At 39.0% G+C, this 13,959-nt stretch overlaps 1 protein-coding gene and 1 pseudogene across 1 annotated transcript; both read right to left on the reverse strand.

The window, feature by feature from the left end:
* Positions 1–2: 2 nt before the first annotated feature.
* LOC120864476 (protocadherin beta-7-like) lies at positions 3–3,541 on the reverse strand (the record flags this gene model as incomplete). The annotated part of the gene is given in 2 exon segments (XM_040241551.1): positions 3–427; positions 430–3,541. Coding segments are annotated over 2 exon segments (1,332 nt in total), but the record flags the coding sequence as incomplete, so codon positions are not given.
* Positions 3,542–5,829: 2,288 nt separating this feature from the next.
* LOC120864477 lies at positions 5,830–6,255 on the reverse strand (annotated as a pseudogene).
* Positions 6,256–13,959: the final 7,704 nt, after the last annotated feature.

The following is a 13,959-nucleotide window of genomic DNA, read 5'->3' on the forward strand; positions in this document are numbered from 1 at the left end:
TCTGTGACCGTGATGGTGATGTTGTACTCGGCTCTTTCCTCTCTGTCCAGGGGACTGTCGGTTACCAAGGTGTAGTAATTCTCTACAGATGGCTTCAGGACAAAGGGGAGATCGTCTTGGATAGAACACACCATCTTTGCATTGTTCCCTGAATCTCTGTCTCGAATCCTAAAAACAGCTACGACTGTTTCAAGTGAATTTTCTTGAATTGGGCTAGTAAGTGATGACATGAGCAGTTCTGGTGGATTGTCGTTTATATCTGTTACCTGAACCACCACCGTACATTTTCCTGAAAGTCCTCCACCATCTTTGGCCTGAATAGTTAATGTGTAAGTTTGCATTACCTCATAGTTCAATTCAGCTCTGAGATAAACACTGCCGGATGTTGGATTGATTTGAAATGTTTTGAGAATTCTTTCAGTAGCATAAAAAATGCATAAACTATTTCCCCATTACTTCCCGTATCTAAATCTCTAGCTGAGACAGTGACAACCAGAGAGCCCACAGGGCTATCCTCACACAACTGCACCTTGTAGAGAGGCTGTACAAATTCAGGCGCGTTGTCATTTGTGTCCAAAACCAGGATGCGCACCAGGGTAGTCCCGGATCTGGGTGGAGAGCCACCATCCAAGGCGGTGAGGATTAAACTGAGTTCAGGCACCTCTTCTCGATCCAGCGGTCTATCCAGGACCAATTCAGGATAGATAATCCCCTCTGCACCATTATGAATACTAATGTGGAAATAGGCATTGGGGCTGATGGTGTAGTTTCTCACGTTATTGGTTCCAATATCTGAATCCTGTGCACTTTGTAGAAGAAATGCCGCCCCTGGGGTGGTACTTTCCAATATTTTCAAGAGAATCTCTCTATCCAGAAATACTGGAGAATGATCATTGATATCTCTAACCCATAATTTAGCACGGAAAATCTCAAAAGGCTTTTCCATTAACAGCTGGAACGGTAGCACACAAGGCTCTTTGAGGCCGCACAGTTCCTCTCGGTCTAATTTCTCATTTAGAGATAAATCACCAGTAAGCGGATCGAGTAGTAAAAATCCTATTTTCTGGTCTGAAATGACTCTAGGCTCCCTGGCTGATAGTTCCTCCATCCCGAACCCCAGGTCATGTGCTAGGTTGGCCAGAAAGGTGCCTCTCTCAGCTTCCTCCTCTACAAAATACATTAGCGGTTCCTCAGCAGCCCAGGACATTCCCAGAAATACACAAAGAAGGAGGACTTGCCTTTGCTGCACAGCACATTCCACTCTGGCGTCCATTCTTCGTTTAACCAGTCTTTCAAAAACACTTTCTCTCGTTCTTAAGCAACTCAGAAATGGCATCAATCGAATCCTTAGAAATGAACTGGATAACAGCAATGCTTGTAGGGAGGAATTCCCATTTTACCCAACTCCTCTTACCACGGTTTCCTTTCCTCTACTGTTAATAGTCTGGCCAGCTTTCCTCTAAAACGCTGGCATCCGCAGCATCCTTGATGCGAATATTTTTATCTCTTTTTAGCCTGCAGCGCCACCTTGCGTTTTGTGGGTGTTATTCCCGATTTTAAGACGAACAAAAAGATGGTGGATTAAAGAAACTGAAGTAGGAGTGATTTTTTTACCCCCAAGTTTCTTTGCTGTTTTATTTCATTTTCTTTTTTCTCAACTAGCCATAGTACGCCTAGTAAGTTCTTACATCGTTTCCCTCTCTGTGAGTGCACTCGCAGAAAAATCAGCTGTTTTCTTATAATTTATGTACACAAAATTAAACTCCCGTTCCCATACAGGAGTTAATCCTAAGAAAATCTCTTAATTTTTAAGATTTATAGTAAAGAATATATAAGACAATGAAGTCTCCATCCCAAAGTCAACAAATATCGGTTGAGGATCTTTTGTTTATTTGCAAACTGCTTAATAATGCTGTCCACCCTGCAGAGTAACTGGCCTTTTTTCAGTTTCTTGTGAATTAAATAACCCTTCCAGTTTCAAGGCCTTTGCTCTTTCCCCACAATATTTTTTGGAACACTGTCTACCACCACATCCTCTACCCTTCACCTGATTTAAGTATGTGTTCACATAACAGGCATTCTAAGAGTATGCAATGAATACTCTTAAAATTAATAATAGCATGCAGGTGTCACTCTTGTCTGTGGAAGTGCTCCTAGTATTTCATCTTTAACTATGATGGTTGATGTCAACTTGGAGTAAATGCTCCATGAAAAAAATTTTATTTTTCCTTACTCTTTCATATTTTAGAGTAATTTTTGACATCTGTGAAACTGTGCTCTTATTCTTTAGCTTTTTAATTATTGAATTCTTGATTTAAGTGACATTTAACCATTACACATTGTTTTAATGCACAGGTAGATTTGATGAGACAACATTGTTTTAGGATTTTTTTGGCTCATGCTGTTCTCTGTGTGTGCATAAATGTGTGTGTTTAGCTTATATGGCTTTGATAGTAAACTGTTCTGGCTTTGTAGTATGGATTAGAAGCTTTCTATTTTTATGCAACAATTGTTTTTATAATCATATTATCATCTGTTTCTACATGCTTTATTATGACTTGCCTTTTAAATGGTTTGGATTTGGGTGGTAAATTTATGACTATCTTTCCATTTTACTTTTGGTTATTAATCTATGAGTTTTGTTTCTGTTTAAAGTAATTTGTATTTTATTTTTAAAAACCATTTATTTTATCTGGACTTACAAACATTTTGGTATTATATTTTCATTGCATAATTTATGTTTAGTTATATATGTGTTCTTATTATATTTAGTATTTTATTTCCTTTTTTATTATTTAGGATTCTTGCAAGAACTCTGTTTTACTGATCTTTTAAAATCCACTCTTTTAAAAATAATCTATGACCTTGATTCAAAATCAATAGTACTAAAAGGTTTAGAAGAAAATACAGTGGTTTTCTGTACTTTCTCTCATTTTCCTAGTTCATTTCCCAATAAGGAGACTTTTTTGAATTAATATTTGTTTATAACCTTATTAAGTTTCATGTGTACACTGTATTTTGACTTCTGTGTACACTATGGTGTGCTCACCACAAGTTTAGTTTTTGCTTACACAGGTGGCCCCTCTTACACATTATGCCCTACCCCTACCCTTCTTTTTCTCTGATGACCATTAGAGGAAAAGACCATTCTTTTCCTCTGTTCTCTATAGCTATGTGTTTGTGTTTGTTTGTTTTGTCTTTTTTTTATATATATTTCACATGAGTGAAATCATACAGTATTTATCTTTCTCCCCCTGACTTATTTCACTTAGGATATTATCCTCAAGGTGTGTTGTAGCACATAAAACGATTTCATCTTTTTTATGCTGAGTAGCATTCCACTGTGTGTGTGTATCATATCTTCTTTGTCCATTTGTCGATGGGCACTTAGGTCATTTCCGTATCTTTGCTATTTTGAGTAATGCTGCAATGAATATAGGGTACATATATCTTTATAAATTGGTGTTTTCATTTTCTTCAGGTAAATATCCAGAAGTGAAATAGCTGGAACATATGGTAGTTCTATTCTTAGTTTTTTTGAGGAATCTTCATATTATTTTCTATAGTGGCTCCAAAATTTACATTCCCATGAACAGTGTATGATTCCCTTTTGTCCACACCCTCTCCAAAATTTGTTATTTCTTGACTTCTTTGATAATAGCCATTCTAATGGGTGTGAGGTAATATCTTGTGGTTTTTATTTGCATTTTCTAAAAATGAGTGATGCTTGAATATCTTTTCATGTGGCTGTTGACCATCTTTTTGTCTTCTTTGGAAAAATGTTCAGACCCTATGTTCATTTTACTTTTATTTATTTATTTGGCTTTATCAGCTCTTAGTTGTAGCATGCAGAATCTTTAGTAGTGGCATGTGGGGTCTTTCAGTGGTGGCATACAGACTCTTAACTATGGCATGTGAACTCCCAATTACAACATGTGGGATCTAGTTTCCTGACCAGGGATCAAACCTGGGCCCCCCACATTGGGAGTTCAGAGTCTTAGCCACTGTACCACCAGGGAATCCCCCTCTGTTCATTTCTTTAAATTTTTAAAACTTGTATTAGGGTATAGCCAATTAACAATGTTGTGATAGTTTCCAGTGAATAGCGCAGGGACTCAGCCATACCATTCTCCACACTCCCCTCCCATCTAGACTGCTGCATAATACTGAGCAGAGTTCCACAGACTATACAGTAGGTCCCCTCCATTCATTTTTAAATTAGGTTGCTTTGTTTTTGTTCAGTTGTATGAGTTCTTTATATATATTGGCATTAACCCATTATTGGATATATGATTTGCAAATATCTTCTCCCATTCTATATATTGTCCTTTTGTTGATGGTTTCCTTTGCTGTGCAGAAGCGTTTTAGTTTGAAGTAGTACCATTTGTTTATTTTTGCTTTTGTTTCCCTTAAGAGACATATTCAGAAAGAAATTAGTAAGACAGTATTGAAAAGCATATCACCTATATTTTCTAGTGAGAGTTTTTATGGCTTCAGGTCTTAATACTCAAGCCTTTAATCCATCTTGAGTTGATATTTATATATGGTGTAAGATAGTGGTCTAGTTTCATCATTTTGCATTTGGCTATCCAGTTTTACCAACACCACTTATTGATGAGACTGTCCTTTCTCCATTGTATGTTCTTTGCCCCTTTGTCTCAGATTAATTGTTAATATATGTGTGAGTTTATTTCTGGACTCTCAGTTTTGTTCCATTGATCTGTGTGTCTATTTTTCTGCCAATAAGACACTGTTTTGATTACTATAGCAATAAGCAGCCATTTTCAACTCTTTGTCTCTTCTGCCTTTAATTTACATTCTACTATACTTTGATTAATTGGTTTTAGACATTATCAGTTGACTCCTTTTTATGTTGGATTGGATTTTATCTCCTGTACATCTCCAAGGCCCTTTCATGCTTTCTTTCATTTGCAGCATCATTGGGAGCATTGTGTACTCATTATATCTTTTTATTTTACTTTTTATTCCTTGAAGTTAAAGATTACCTTGTGTTTTCATTTACTTGGTTTTCTTTAGATATGTCATCTATTCTCACACTTCCAGTTGCCTCTCAGTTCAATTTTCCATGTGGTCATTGCCTTATCTCCTGAGCTATCAATTTTCCTTCAAATTGAGTGGTTTTTCTCTGCATTTGCTGTGCAGCTCTCATCCTGGAACTCTGCTTTACTGTCATTCTTGGAATTTTATTTTCTTTTTTTCCTGATTGGGTTTCCTATTTCAAGGATTTTATCCTTCCTCTTTTTTGGTTTATTCTCTAGCTTTAAGAGATCATATCCTCCAATTGTTTCATCTGATTGAAGGTATGTCAGGGGACTTGCTGATGATATCCTGTGAAATGTCTGCCTCTTGAGCTCTAAACTGGACTAGTTGTTCACTACACTGGAGACGAGAGTCATCCTAGGATCATCCTTCAACATTATATGGAGACTCATTTCACTTGTTCTACTATGGATCATATCTTTTCTCTTTCTTCGGACTTCCCCTCTCTTAGATTACTCTCTCACTTTGATATTTACCTTCCAGTAGTTTCCAGAGAACGGTGTATGAAAGTTAAATTTTATTGTGACCTTGAGTGTATTAAATTATCTTTATTTTACTCTCAAACTTGAGTGTAAATTTGACTGATTATAGAGTTTTAGGTTGAAAATAATTTTTCTTCAAAATTTTGAAATATTTTGTCCATGAGCTCCCTAACCCAATGTGTTTGTTAAGTCTAAAGTGAATTTTATTTTATAGTTTCTATATGATACCTATATTTTTAGTTCTTACTGTAGCATTTTATCATTGTCCCAAGCTTTTTATTTTTTGTAACAACTGATTATAGATTTATTAAAGTTGATTTAGGCATCGGCAATAGTGACTTCCACCTCGACTCCTGGCTCAATACTGATGGAAGTGATCTGCTTGACAATTTCAGAAGGGCTGTGCAGGTCAATGAGTCGCATGTGGATCCTCATTTGGAATCGATCCCAAGTCGTAGAACCTTCACCACAGGGAGTTTTCCTTGTGGTTATTCTCAGAGTCTTGGTAGGCATCGGAACTGGTCCTTTGGCTTTGAGATTCTTTTCCTTCGCGCCTCTAATCAGGTCAACACACACCTTCTCCAGAAACTTCCAATTTGCAGCTGGTGAGGGTGATCCTAATCCGGTGAATGGCCACCTCTGGCTCCACGGGAGTCTTGCCGGTGTCTTTAAATGCCAGGGCTGCTGCGCGGCGAGGGCAAAGGGCGGTGAGTCAGAAGCAGAACCCGGCGGCACGGAGCTCCGCTTCAGCGGCGACCCCGTCTTCCTCAAAGAGCTGTCCCGAGCTTTTTAAATCAAATGCTGATGTATCTTGGCTTGAGCTTATTTTTATCCGTTATACAGGACAGTTGATGAAACTAATTTCCTCCAGGTTTTAGAAACTTGCTATTTTCTCCAATTTTTTTTTTTTGCTTTGCTTGGTTTCCCAATGGAAAAAAGTTTTAATAAAGTTTTTTTTAAATTAATCTATTTAGTTTAATTGTAAGCTAATCACTTTACAATATTATGGTGGTTTTTGCCATACATTGACATGAATCAGCCATGAGTGTACATGTCCCCCCCCCAAACTCGGCAACACCCCTCCACCCCATCCTAAACCCCCCCTCCCACCCCCTCCCCATCCCCTCCCTCTGGGTTGTCCCAGTGCACTGGCTTTGAGCACCCTGTTTCATGCATCGAACTTGGACAGGTCATCTGTTTCACATATGGTTCAGTTCAGTTCATTTCAGTTGCTCAGTCATGTCCGACTCTTATGAGCCCATGAATCGCAGCACGCCAGGCCTCTTTGTCCATCACCATCTCCCGGAGTTCACTCAAACTCAACGTCCATTGAGTCGGTGATGCCATCCAACCATCTCATCCTCTGTCATCCCCTTCTCCTCCTGCCCCCAATCCCTCCCAGCATCAGAGTCTTTTCCAATGAGTCAACTCTTCACATGAGGTGGCCAAAATACTGGAGTTTCAGCTTTAGCATCATTCCTTCCAAAGAACACCCAGGGCTGATCTCCTTTAGAATGGGCTGGTTGGATCTCCTTGCAGTCCAAGGGACTCTCAAGAGTCTTCTCCAACACCACAGTTCAAAAGCATCAATTCTTCAGCGCTCAGCTTTCTTCACAGTCCAACACTCACATCCATACATGACCACAGAAAAAACCATAGCCTTGACTAGACGGACCTTTGTTGGCAAAGTAATGTCTCTGCTTTTCAATATGCTATTTAGGTTAGTCATAACTTTTCTTCCAAGGAGTAATGGTAGGTTTTTTTTTTAATCAAGTATACAACTATTTGGAAATAGATAAAATTAAGATCTATTCCTTATGCCACACTGCTTTTATTTTTGTATTTCTTTTAGGAAACTTTCTTTGGGAGTATCCTTCAGGTGTCTGTTTTTAATTTAGTGTGGGAGATTAAAGAGCTCAATAATAGCTTTGAGCACATGTTACCAGGGCTTGTCCATTTTGATTATTTCTCTAAGGTGAATTAGCAGTTGTTGGAGAAATCCACAACAGTGTTTTTAGGTCTTTAGTCAGTGTAATTAGGTGTTTCCACTTGGACTAGTCAGAGTCCCCAAATCTTTAAAAATCTACTCAGGAGAAAAAGGTGTGGATTGAAAAAGTAAAAGACTGAATGGGAAAGAGGAGTGTTCAGTTCAGTTCAGTCGCTCAGTTGTGTCCGACTCTTTGAGACCCCTTGAATCGCAGCACACAGGACTCCCTGTCCATCACCATCTCCCAGAGTTCACTCACTCACGTCCATTGAGTCCATGATGCCATCCAGCCATCTCATCCTCGGTTGTCCCCTTCTCCTCCTGCCCCCAATCCCTCTCAGCATCAGAGTCTTTTCCAATGAGTCAACTCTTCGCATGAAGTGGCCAAAGTACTGGAGCTTCAGCTTTAGCATCATTCCTTCCAAAGAACACCCAGGACTGATCTCCTTCAGGATGGACTGGTTGGATCTCCTTGCAGTCCAAGGGACTCTCAAGAGTCTTCTCCAACACCACAGTTCAAAAGCATCAATTCTTCGGTGCTCAGCCTTCTTCACAGTCCAACTCTCACATCCATACATGACCACAGGAAAAACCATAGCCTTAACTAGACGGACCTTAGTCAGCAAAGTAATGTCTCTGCTTTTGAATATACTATCTAGGTTGGTCATAACTTTTCTTCCAAGGAGTAAGTATCTTTTAATTTTATGGCAGAAGTCACCAGCTGCAGTGATTTTGGAGCCCAACAAAATAAAGTCTGACACTGTTTCCACTGTTCCCCCATCTATTTGCCATGAAGTGATGGGACCGGATGCCATGATCTTCGTTTTCTGAATGTTGAGCTTTAAGCCAACTTTTTCGCTCTCCTCTTTCACTTTCATCAAGAGGCTTTTTAGCTCCTCTTCACTTTCTGCCATAAGGGTGGTGTCATCTGCATATCTGAGGTTATTGATATTTCTCCTGGCAATCTTGATTCCAGCTTGTGTTTCTTCCAGTCCAGCGTTTCTCATGATGTACTCTGCATACAAGTTAAATAAGCAGGGTGACAATATACAGCCTCGACGTATTCCTTTTCCTATTTGGAACCAGTCTGTTGTTCCATGTCCAGTTCTAACTTTTGCTTCCTGACCTGCATACAGATTTCTCAAGAGGCAGGTTAAGTGGTCTGGTATTCCCATCTCTCAGAATTTTCCACAGTTTATTGTGATCCACACAGTCAAAGGCTTTGGCATAGTCAATAAAGCAGAAATAGATGTTTTTTTGGAGCTCTCTTGCTTTTTCCATGATCCAGTGGATGTTGGCAATTTGAACTCTGGTTCCTCTGCCTTTTCTAAAACCAGCTTGCACATCAGGAAGTTCATGGTTCATGTATTGCTGAAGCGTGGCTTGGAGAATTTTGAGCATTACTTTACTAGCATGTGAGATGAGTGCAATTGTGCGGTAGTTTGAGCATTCTTTGGCATTGCATTTCTTTGGGATTGGAATGAAAACTGACCTTTTCCAGTCCTGTGGCCACTGCTGAGTTTTCCAAATTTGCTGGCATATTGAGTGCAGCACTTTCACAGCATCATCTTTCAGGATTTGAAAGAGCTCAACTGGAATTCCATCACCTCCACTAGCTTTGTTCGTAGTGATGCTTTCTAAGGCCCACTTGACTTCACATTCCAAGATGTCTGGCTCTAGATTAGTGATCACATCATCATGATTATCTGGGTCATGAAGATCTTTTTTGTATAGTTCTTCCATGTATTCTTGCCACCTCTTCTTAATATCTTCTGCTTCTGTTAGGTCCATACCATTTCTGTCCTTTATCGGGCCCATCTTTGCATGAAATGTTCCCTTGGTATCTCCAGTTTTCTTGAAGAGGTCTCTAGTCTTTCCCATTCTGCTGTTTTCCTCTATTTCTTTGCATTGATTGCTGAAGAAGGCTTTCTTATCTCTTCTTGCTATTCTTTGGAAGCCTGCATTCAGATGCTTATATCTTTCCTTTTCTCCTTTGCTTTTCACCTCTCTTCTTTTCACAGCTATTTGTAAGGCCTCCCCAGACAGCCATTTTGCTTTTTTGCATTTCTTTTCCATGGGGATGGTCTTGATCCCTGTCTCCTGTACAATGTCACGAACCTCATTCCATAGTTCATCAGGCACTGTATCTATCAGTTATAGGCCCTTATCTATTTCTCACTTCCACTGTATAATCATAAGGGATTTGATTTAGATCATACCTGAATGGTCTAGCGGTTTTCCCTACTTTCTTCAATTTGAGTCTGAATTTGGTAATAAGGAGTTCATGATCTGAGCCACAGTCAGCTGCTGGTCTTGTTTTTGTTGACTGTATAGAGCTTCTCCATCTTTGGCTGCAAAGAATATAATCAATCTGATTTCGGTGTTGACCATCTGGTGATGTCCATGTGTAGAGTCAGTCTTCTCTTGTGTTGTAAGAGGGTGTTTGCTATCACCAGTGCACTTTCTTGGCAAAACTCTATTAGTCTTTGCCCTGCTTCATTCCGCATTCCAATGCCAAATTTGCCTGTTACTCCAGGTGTTTCTTGACTTCCTACTTTTGCATTCCAGTCCCCTATAATGAAAAGGACATCTTTTTGGGGTGTTAATTCTAAAAGGTCTTGTAGGTCTTCATAAAACCGTTCAACTTCAGTTTCTTCAGCATTACTGGTTGGGGCATAGACTTGGATTACTGTGATATTGAATAGTTTGCCTTGGAGATGAACAGAGATCATTCTGTCATTTTTGAGAATGCATCCAAGTACTGCATTTCAGACTCTTTTGTTGACCATGATGGCTACTCCATTTCTTCTGAGGGATTCCTGCCTGCAGTAGTAGATATAATGGTCATCTGAGTTAAATTCACCCATTCCAGTCCATTTTAGTTCGCTGATTCCTAGAATGTTGACGTTCACTCTTGCCATCTCCTGTATGACCACTTCCAATTTGCCTTGATTCATGGACCTGACATTCCAGGTTCCTCTGTAATATTGCTCTTTACAGCATCGGATCTTGCTTCTATCTCCAGTCATATCCACAACTGGGTATTGTTTTTGCTTTGGCTCCATCCCTTCATTCTTTCTGGAGTTATTTCTCTACTGATCTCCACTAGCATATTGGGCACCTAATGACCTGGGGAGTTCCTCTTTTGGTATCCTATCATTTTGCCTTTTCATACTGTTCCTGGGTTTCTCAAGGCAAGAATACTGAAGTGGCTTGCCATTCCCTTCTCCAGTGGACCACATTCTGTCAGACCTCTCCACCATGACCCGCCCGTCTTGGGTTACCCCGAAGGCATGGCTTGGTTTCACTGAGTTAGACAAGGCTGTGGTCCTAGTGAGAACAGATTGACTAGTTTTCTGTGATTATGGTTTCAGTGTGTCTGTCCTCTGATGCCCTCTTGCAACACCTACCTAACTTAAAAAAAATTTAGGGTCTGCAAAGCTTAAAACTCCATTTCACAGACTCCTTTGAATTATTATTCTGGATGTATACTAGGATTTACCAATGAAATGCCTTCACATGAGCTTTGAAGACAGGCAGAGGTCATCATCCTACTATCATTGCTGTTAGCCAACAGATCAGAAAGATATAAGTGCTTGCAGCCAAGTCAGTGTTTCTTTGCCCAGCCATCAGTTTGATGGGGAACTGGAGACCACTGTGGCAGCCAGATATGTTCCACTGTGTAGTCACCAATTTTGGAGGTGGGAGAAGAGAGGCCTTTGTGGCAGTAACAGTTTGAATAGTAGCAATAGCAGCAGTTAGGCAGTAATGGTAGTATGCCTTCAAAACCAGGAATTCAGTGCTAACTTTCACTTCTGCTTGTCCAGTTCTGATTTTGTAAGCAACTAAGTCCATATATCAAATATAGTTTTTTTACTTTAGGTAGATGTACATAGAGTGGTTTCTGATTTTTGTTTTGTTTTTGCTTTGAACTTAGAATAATTCAGTTTTATACCTTCACTCAAATTATAAGGGATAGGAGCTTCTTAATTAGTGTGTAAAGGAAAAGATGCAAAATATAAACTCATTAACCAGTTATGGCACTATTCTCTAAACCTAACACATCTTGGTTTAAGAATAGGGAAGAATAAAAAATTATGAGTACACTCCTGGGAGACTAGGGATGAAAGTGTTTAATATATTTAATGTCTATATTTCTACAAAAGAGAGCATGGTCTAAAAGTGAATTATAAAACACTTTCTTCCCTCACATGCAACACAACAGATAAAAATTAGTTTTAAAGTTTCATTATCTGTGAATAAATAAGACTCAACATCATATACATTTAAAAAGATAATTGGCTCACTTTTTTTGACTGCCTTGCGTGGCATATGGGATCTTAGTTCCCTGACCACAGATGGAACCCACACCCTCTGTAGTGGAGGGACAAAGTCTTAAATACTAGGTCACCAGGGGAGTCCCCGTCTCATATATTCTAAACGATATATAGTTAGGTGAATGACGCAAGCATCAAATAGTACAAATAGTATATAAACATTTTATAAAAAGAAATATAATATTTTGTTTTAGTTTTAAAATTTATACAGATGATAAAATAGATTGAAATTTATTCATTAATTTATTCAATACTTATTCATCCATATTTACTTCAGTATGTATTTTTCTAAACACAATAGAAAAAGAGCTCTCTCCATGAGGAGATTATAATTTAGTGGGGAAGGGAGATCATTGATTTGACTGGGCAGAATATGCAATGAATGGAGCACTGGATACAATGGAATCAAAATAAAAATAGCCTAATATGTTATTGAAATGATGGAAAAATTGTACCTTCAAATTGAAAAGACATTAGGCAGAGCTTTTTATTCCTGAAACTGATGGTAATAGATAATTCAGATGACCCTCCTGTGGAAAACAATAAAAAGTGATAGACAAGACTTTTAAAAAATTACTTTAGCAAATTCCCTGGTGGTCCAGTGGTTAGGACCCTCTGCATCCACTACTGAGGGCCTAAGGTTGGATCCCTGGTCCGGGAACTAAGATGCTGCAAACCACAGAGTCTGGCCAAAAAAATGAAAAATTCACTTAAAATATTAAAGAGGTGAAAACAGTCATTTTTGATGGATGCATGTAATAGAGGCACCTGTAAACAGTATATCAAAACTTATTATTCTCTCAGGGCATTTGAAAACATTTTCCTTTGGGCTTTGATTTGAAGCGATGTAAGATCAAAGAAATATAAGTCAAGTCTCAGGGCCAGCCAAATGTGCAGCAATGTTATTTGAAGATATTTCCTATTTCAAGTGACCCCACAGGTCCACAATATAAACACAGTGTAAATGCCAAAAAAATCTAAACCTGCTTACTCTGTTGGCTCTCTGGTGTTAAGTAGAGTGGAAGAAAAAAGAAAACATGCCTGGAAATTGTAGCTACAAATTGGGCTTTGTGTGTTTGTATTTTAAATCTGTGTAGGTTGAGTTGCAAGAAACATTAAGATATAACTTGGCTTGTGATAGTCCCTTATTTATAGTGTTTCTATCCTGGCTAGCAGAGAATGCAATGGCACCCCACTCCAGTACTCTTGCCTGGAAAATCCATGGATGGAGGAGCCTGGTGTGCTGCAGTCCACGGGGTCGCTAACAGTCAAACACAACTGAGCGACTTCACTTTCACTTTTCACTTTCATGCACTGGAGAAGGAAATGGCAACCCACTCCAGTGTCCTTGCCTGGAGAATCCCAAGGACAGGGGAGCCTGGTGGGCTGCTGTCTATGAGGTCGCACAGAGTTGGACACGACTGAAGCGACTTAGCAGCAGCAGCAGCATCCTGGCTAGAACAAATGAAAATTAATTTTGAAACATGGAACATGCAAACAAGGCTTTGAGGAATACCCTACAAATAAATTTTCAGCGGCAGCCAACCATACAATTCACAGAAACAAAGACAAAATGAATAAGAAGAATCAGAAACAATACAGGAGAAAAAGACCCATACAAACTTCAGATGTGGGAACTATCTGATTTAAAAACCATTTATAACTACCATATACAAATAAGCAACAAACTTCAAAGTATCTGCACAGAACAGTTTGAAAAAGATTGAAAGGGTCTCTGAGTTTCAGGGAAGGTAGTACAAAAATTATCCAAATTAGGATATAATCTGATAAAGATAATTACTTTCAAGGATAGAAAGCAAGTTATCTAAAGGTGAAGAAAAGAGCCTTCAGACTCCTCATCAGCATTTATACCAGAACATGATGGAAATGTCTGGAGGTTTCTGAGAGAAACAAATTATGGCTCAATAATGTAGAATTGAACATGGAACAACAGACTGGTTCCAAATAGGAAAAGGAGTATGTCAAGGCTGTATATTGTCACCCTGCTTATTTAACTTACATGCAGAGTACATCATGAGAAACACTGGGCTGGAAGAAGCACAAGCTGGAATCAAGATTGCCGGGAGAAATA

Source organism: Oryx dammah, unplaced genomic scaffold (assembly GCF_014754425.2).
Source record: "Oryx dammah isolate SB20612 unplaced genomic scaffold, SCBI_Odam_1.1 HiC_scaffold_5, whole genome shotgun sequence".
Lineage (NCBI taxonomy): Eukaryota > Metazoa > Chordata > Mammalia > Artiodactyla > Bovidae > Oryx > Oryx dammah.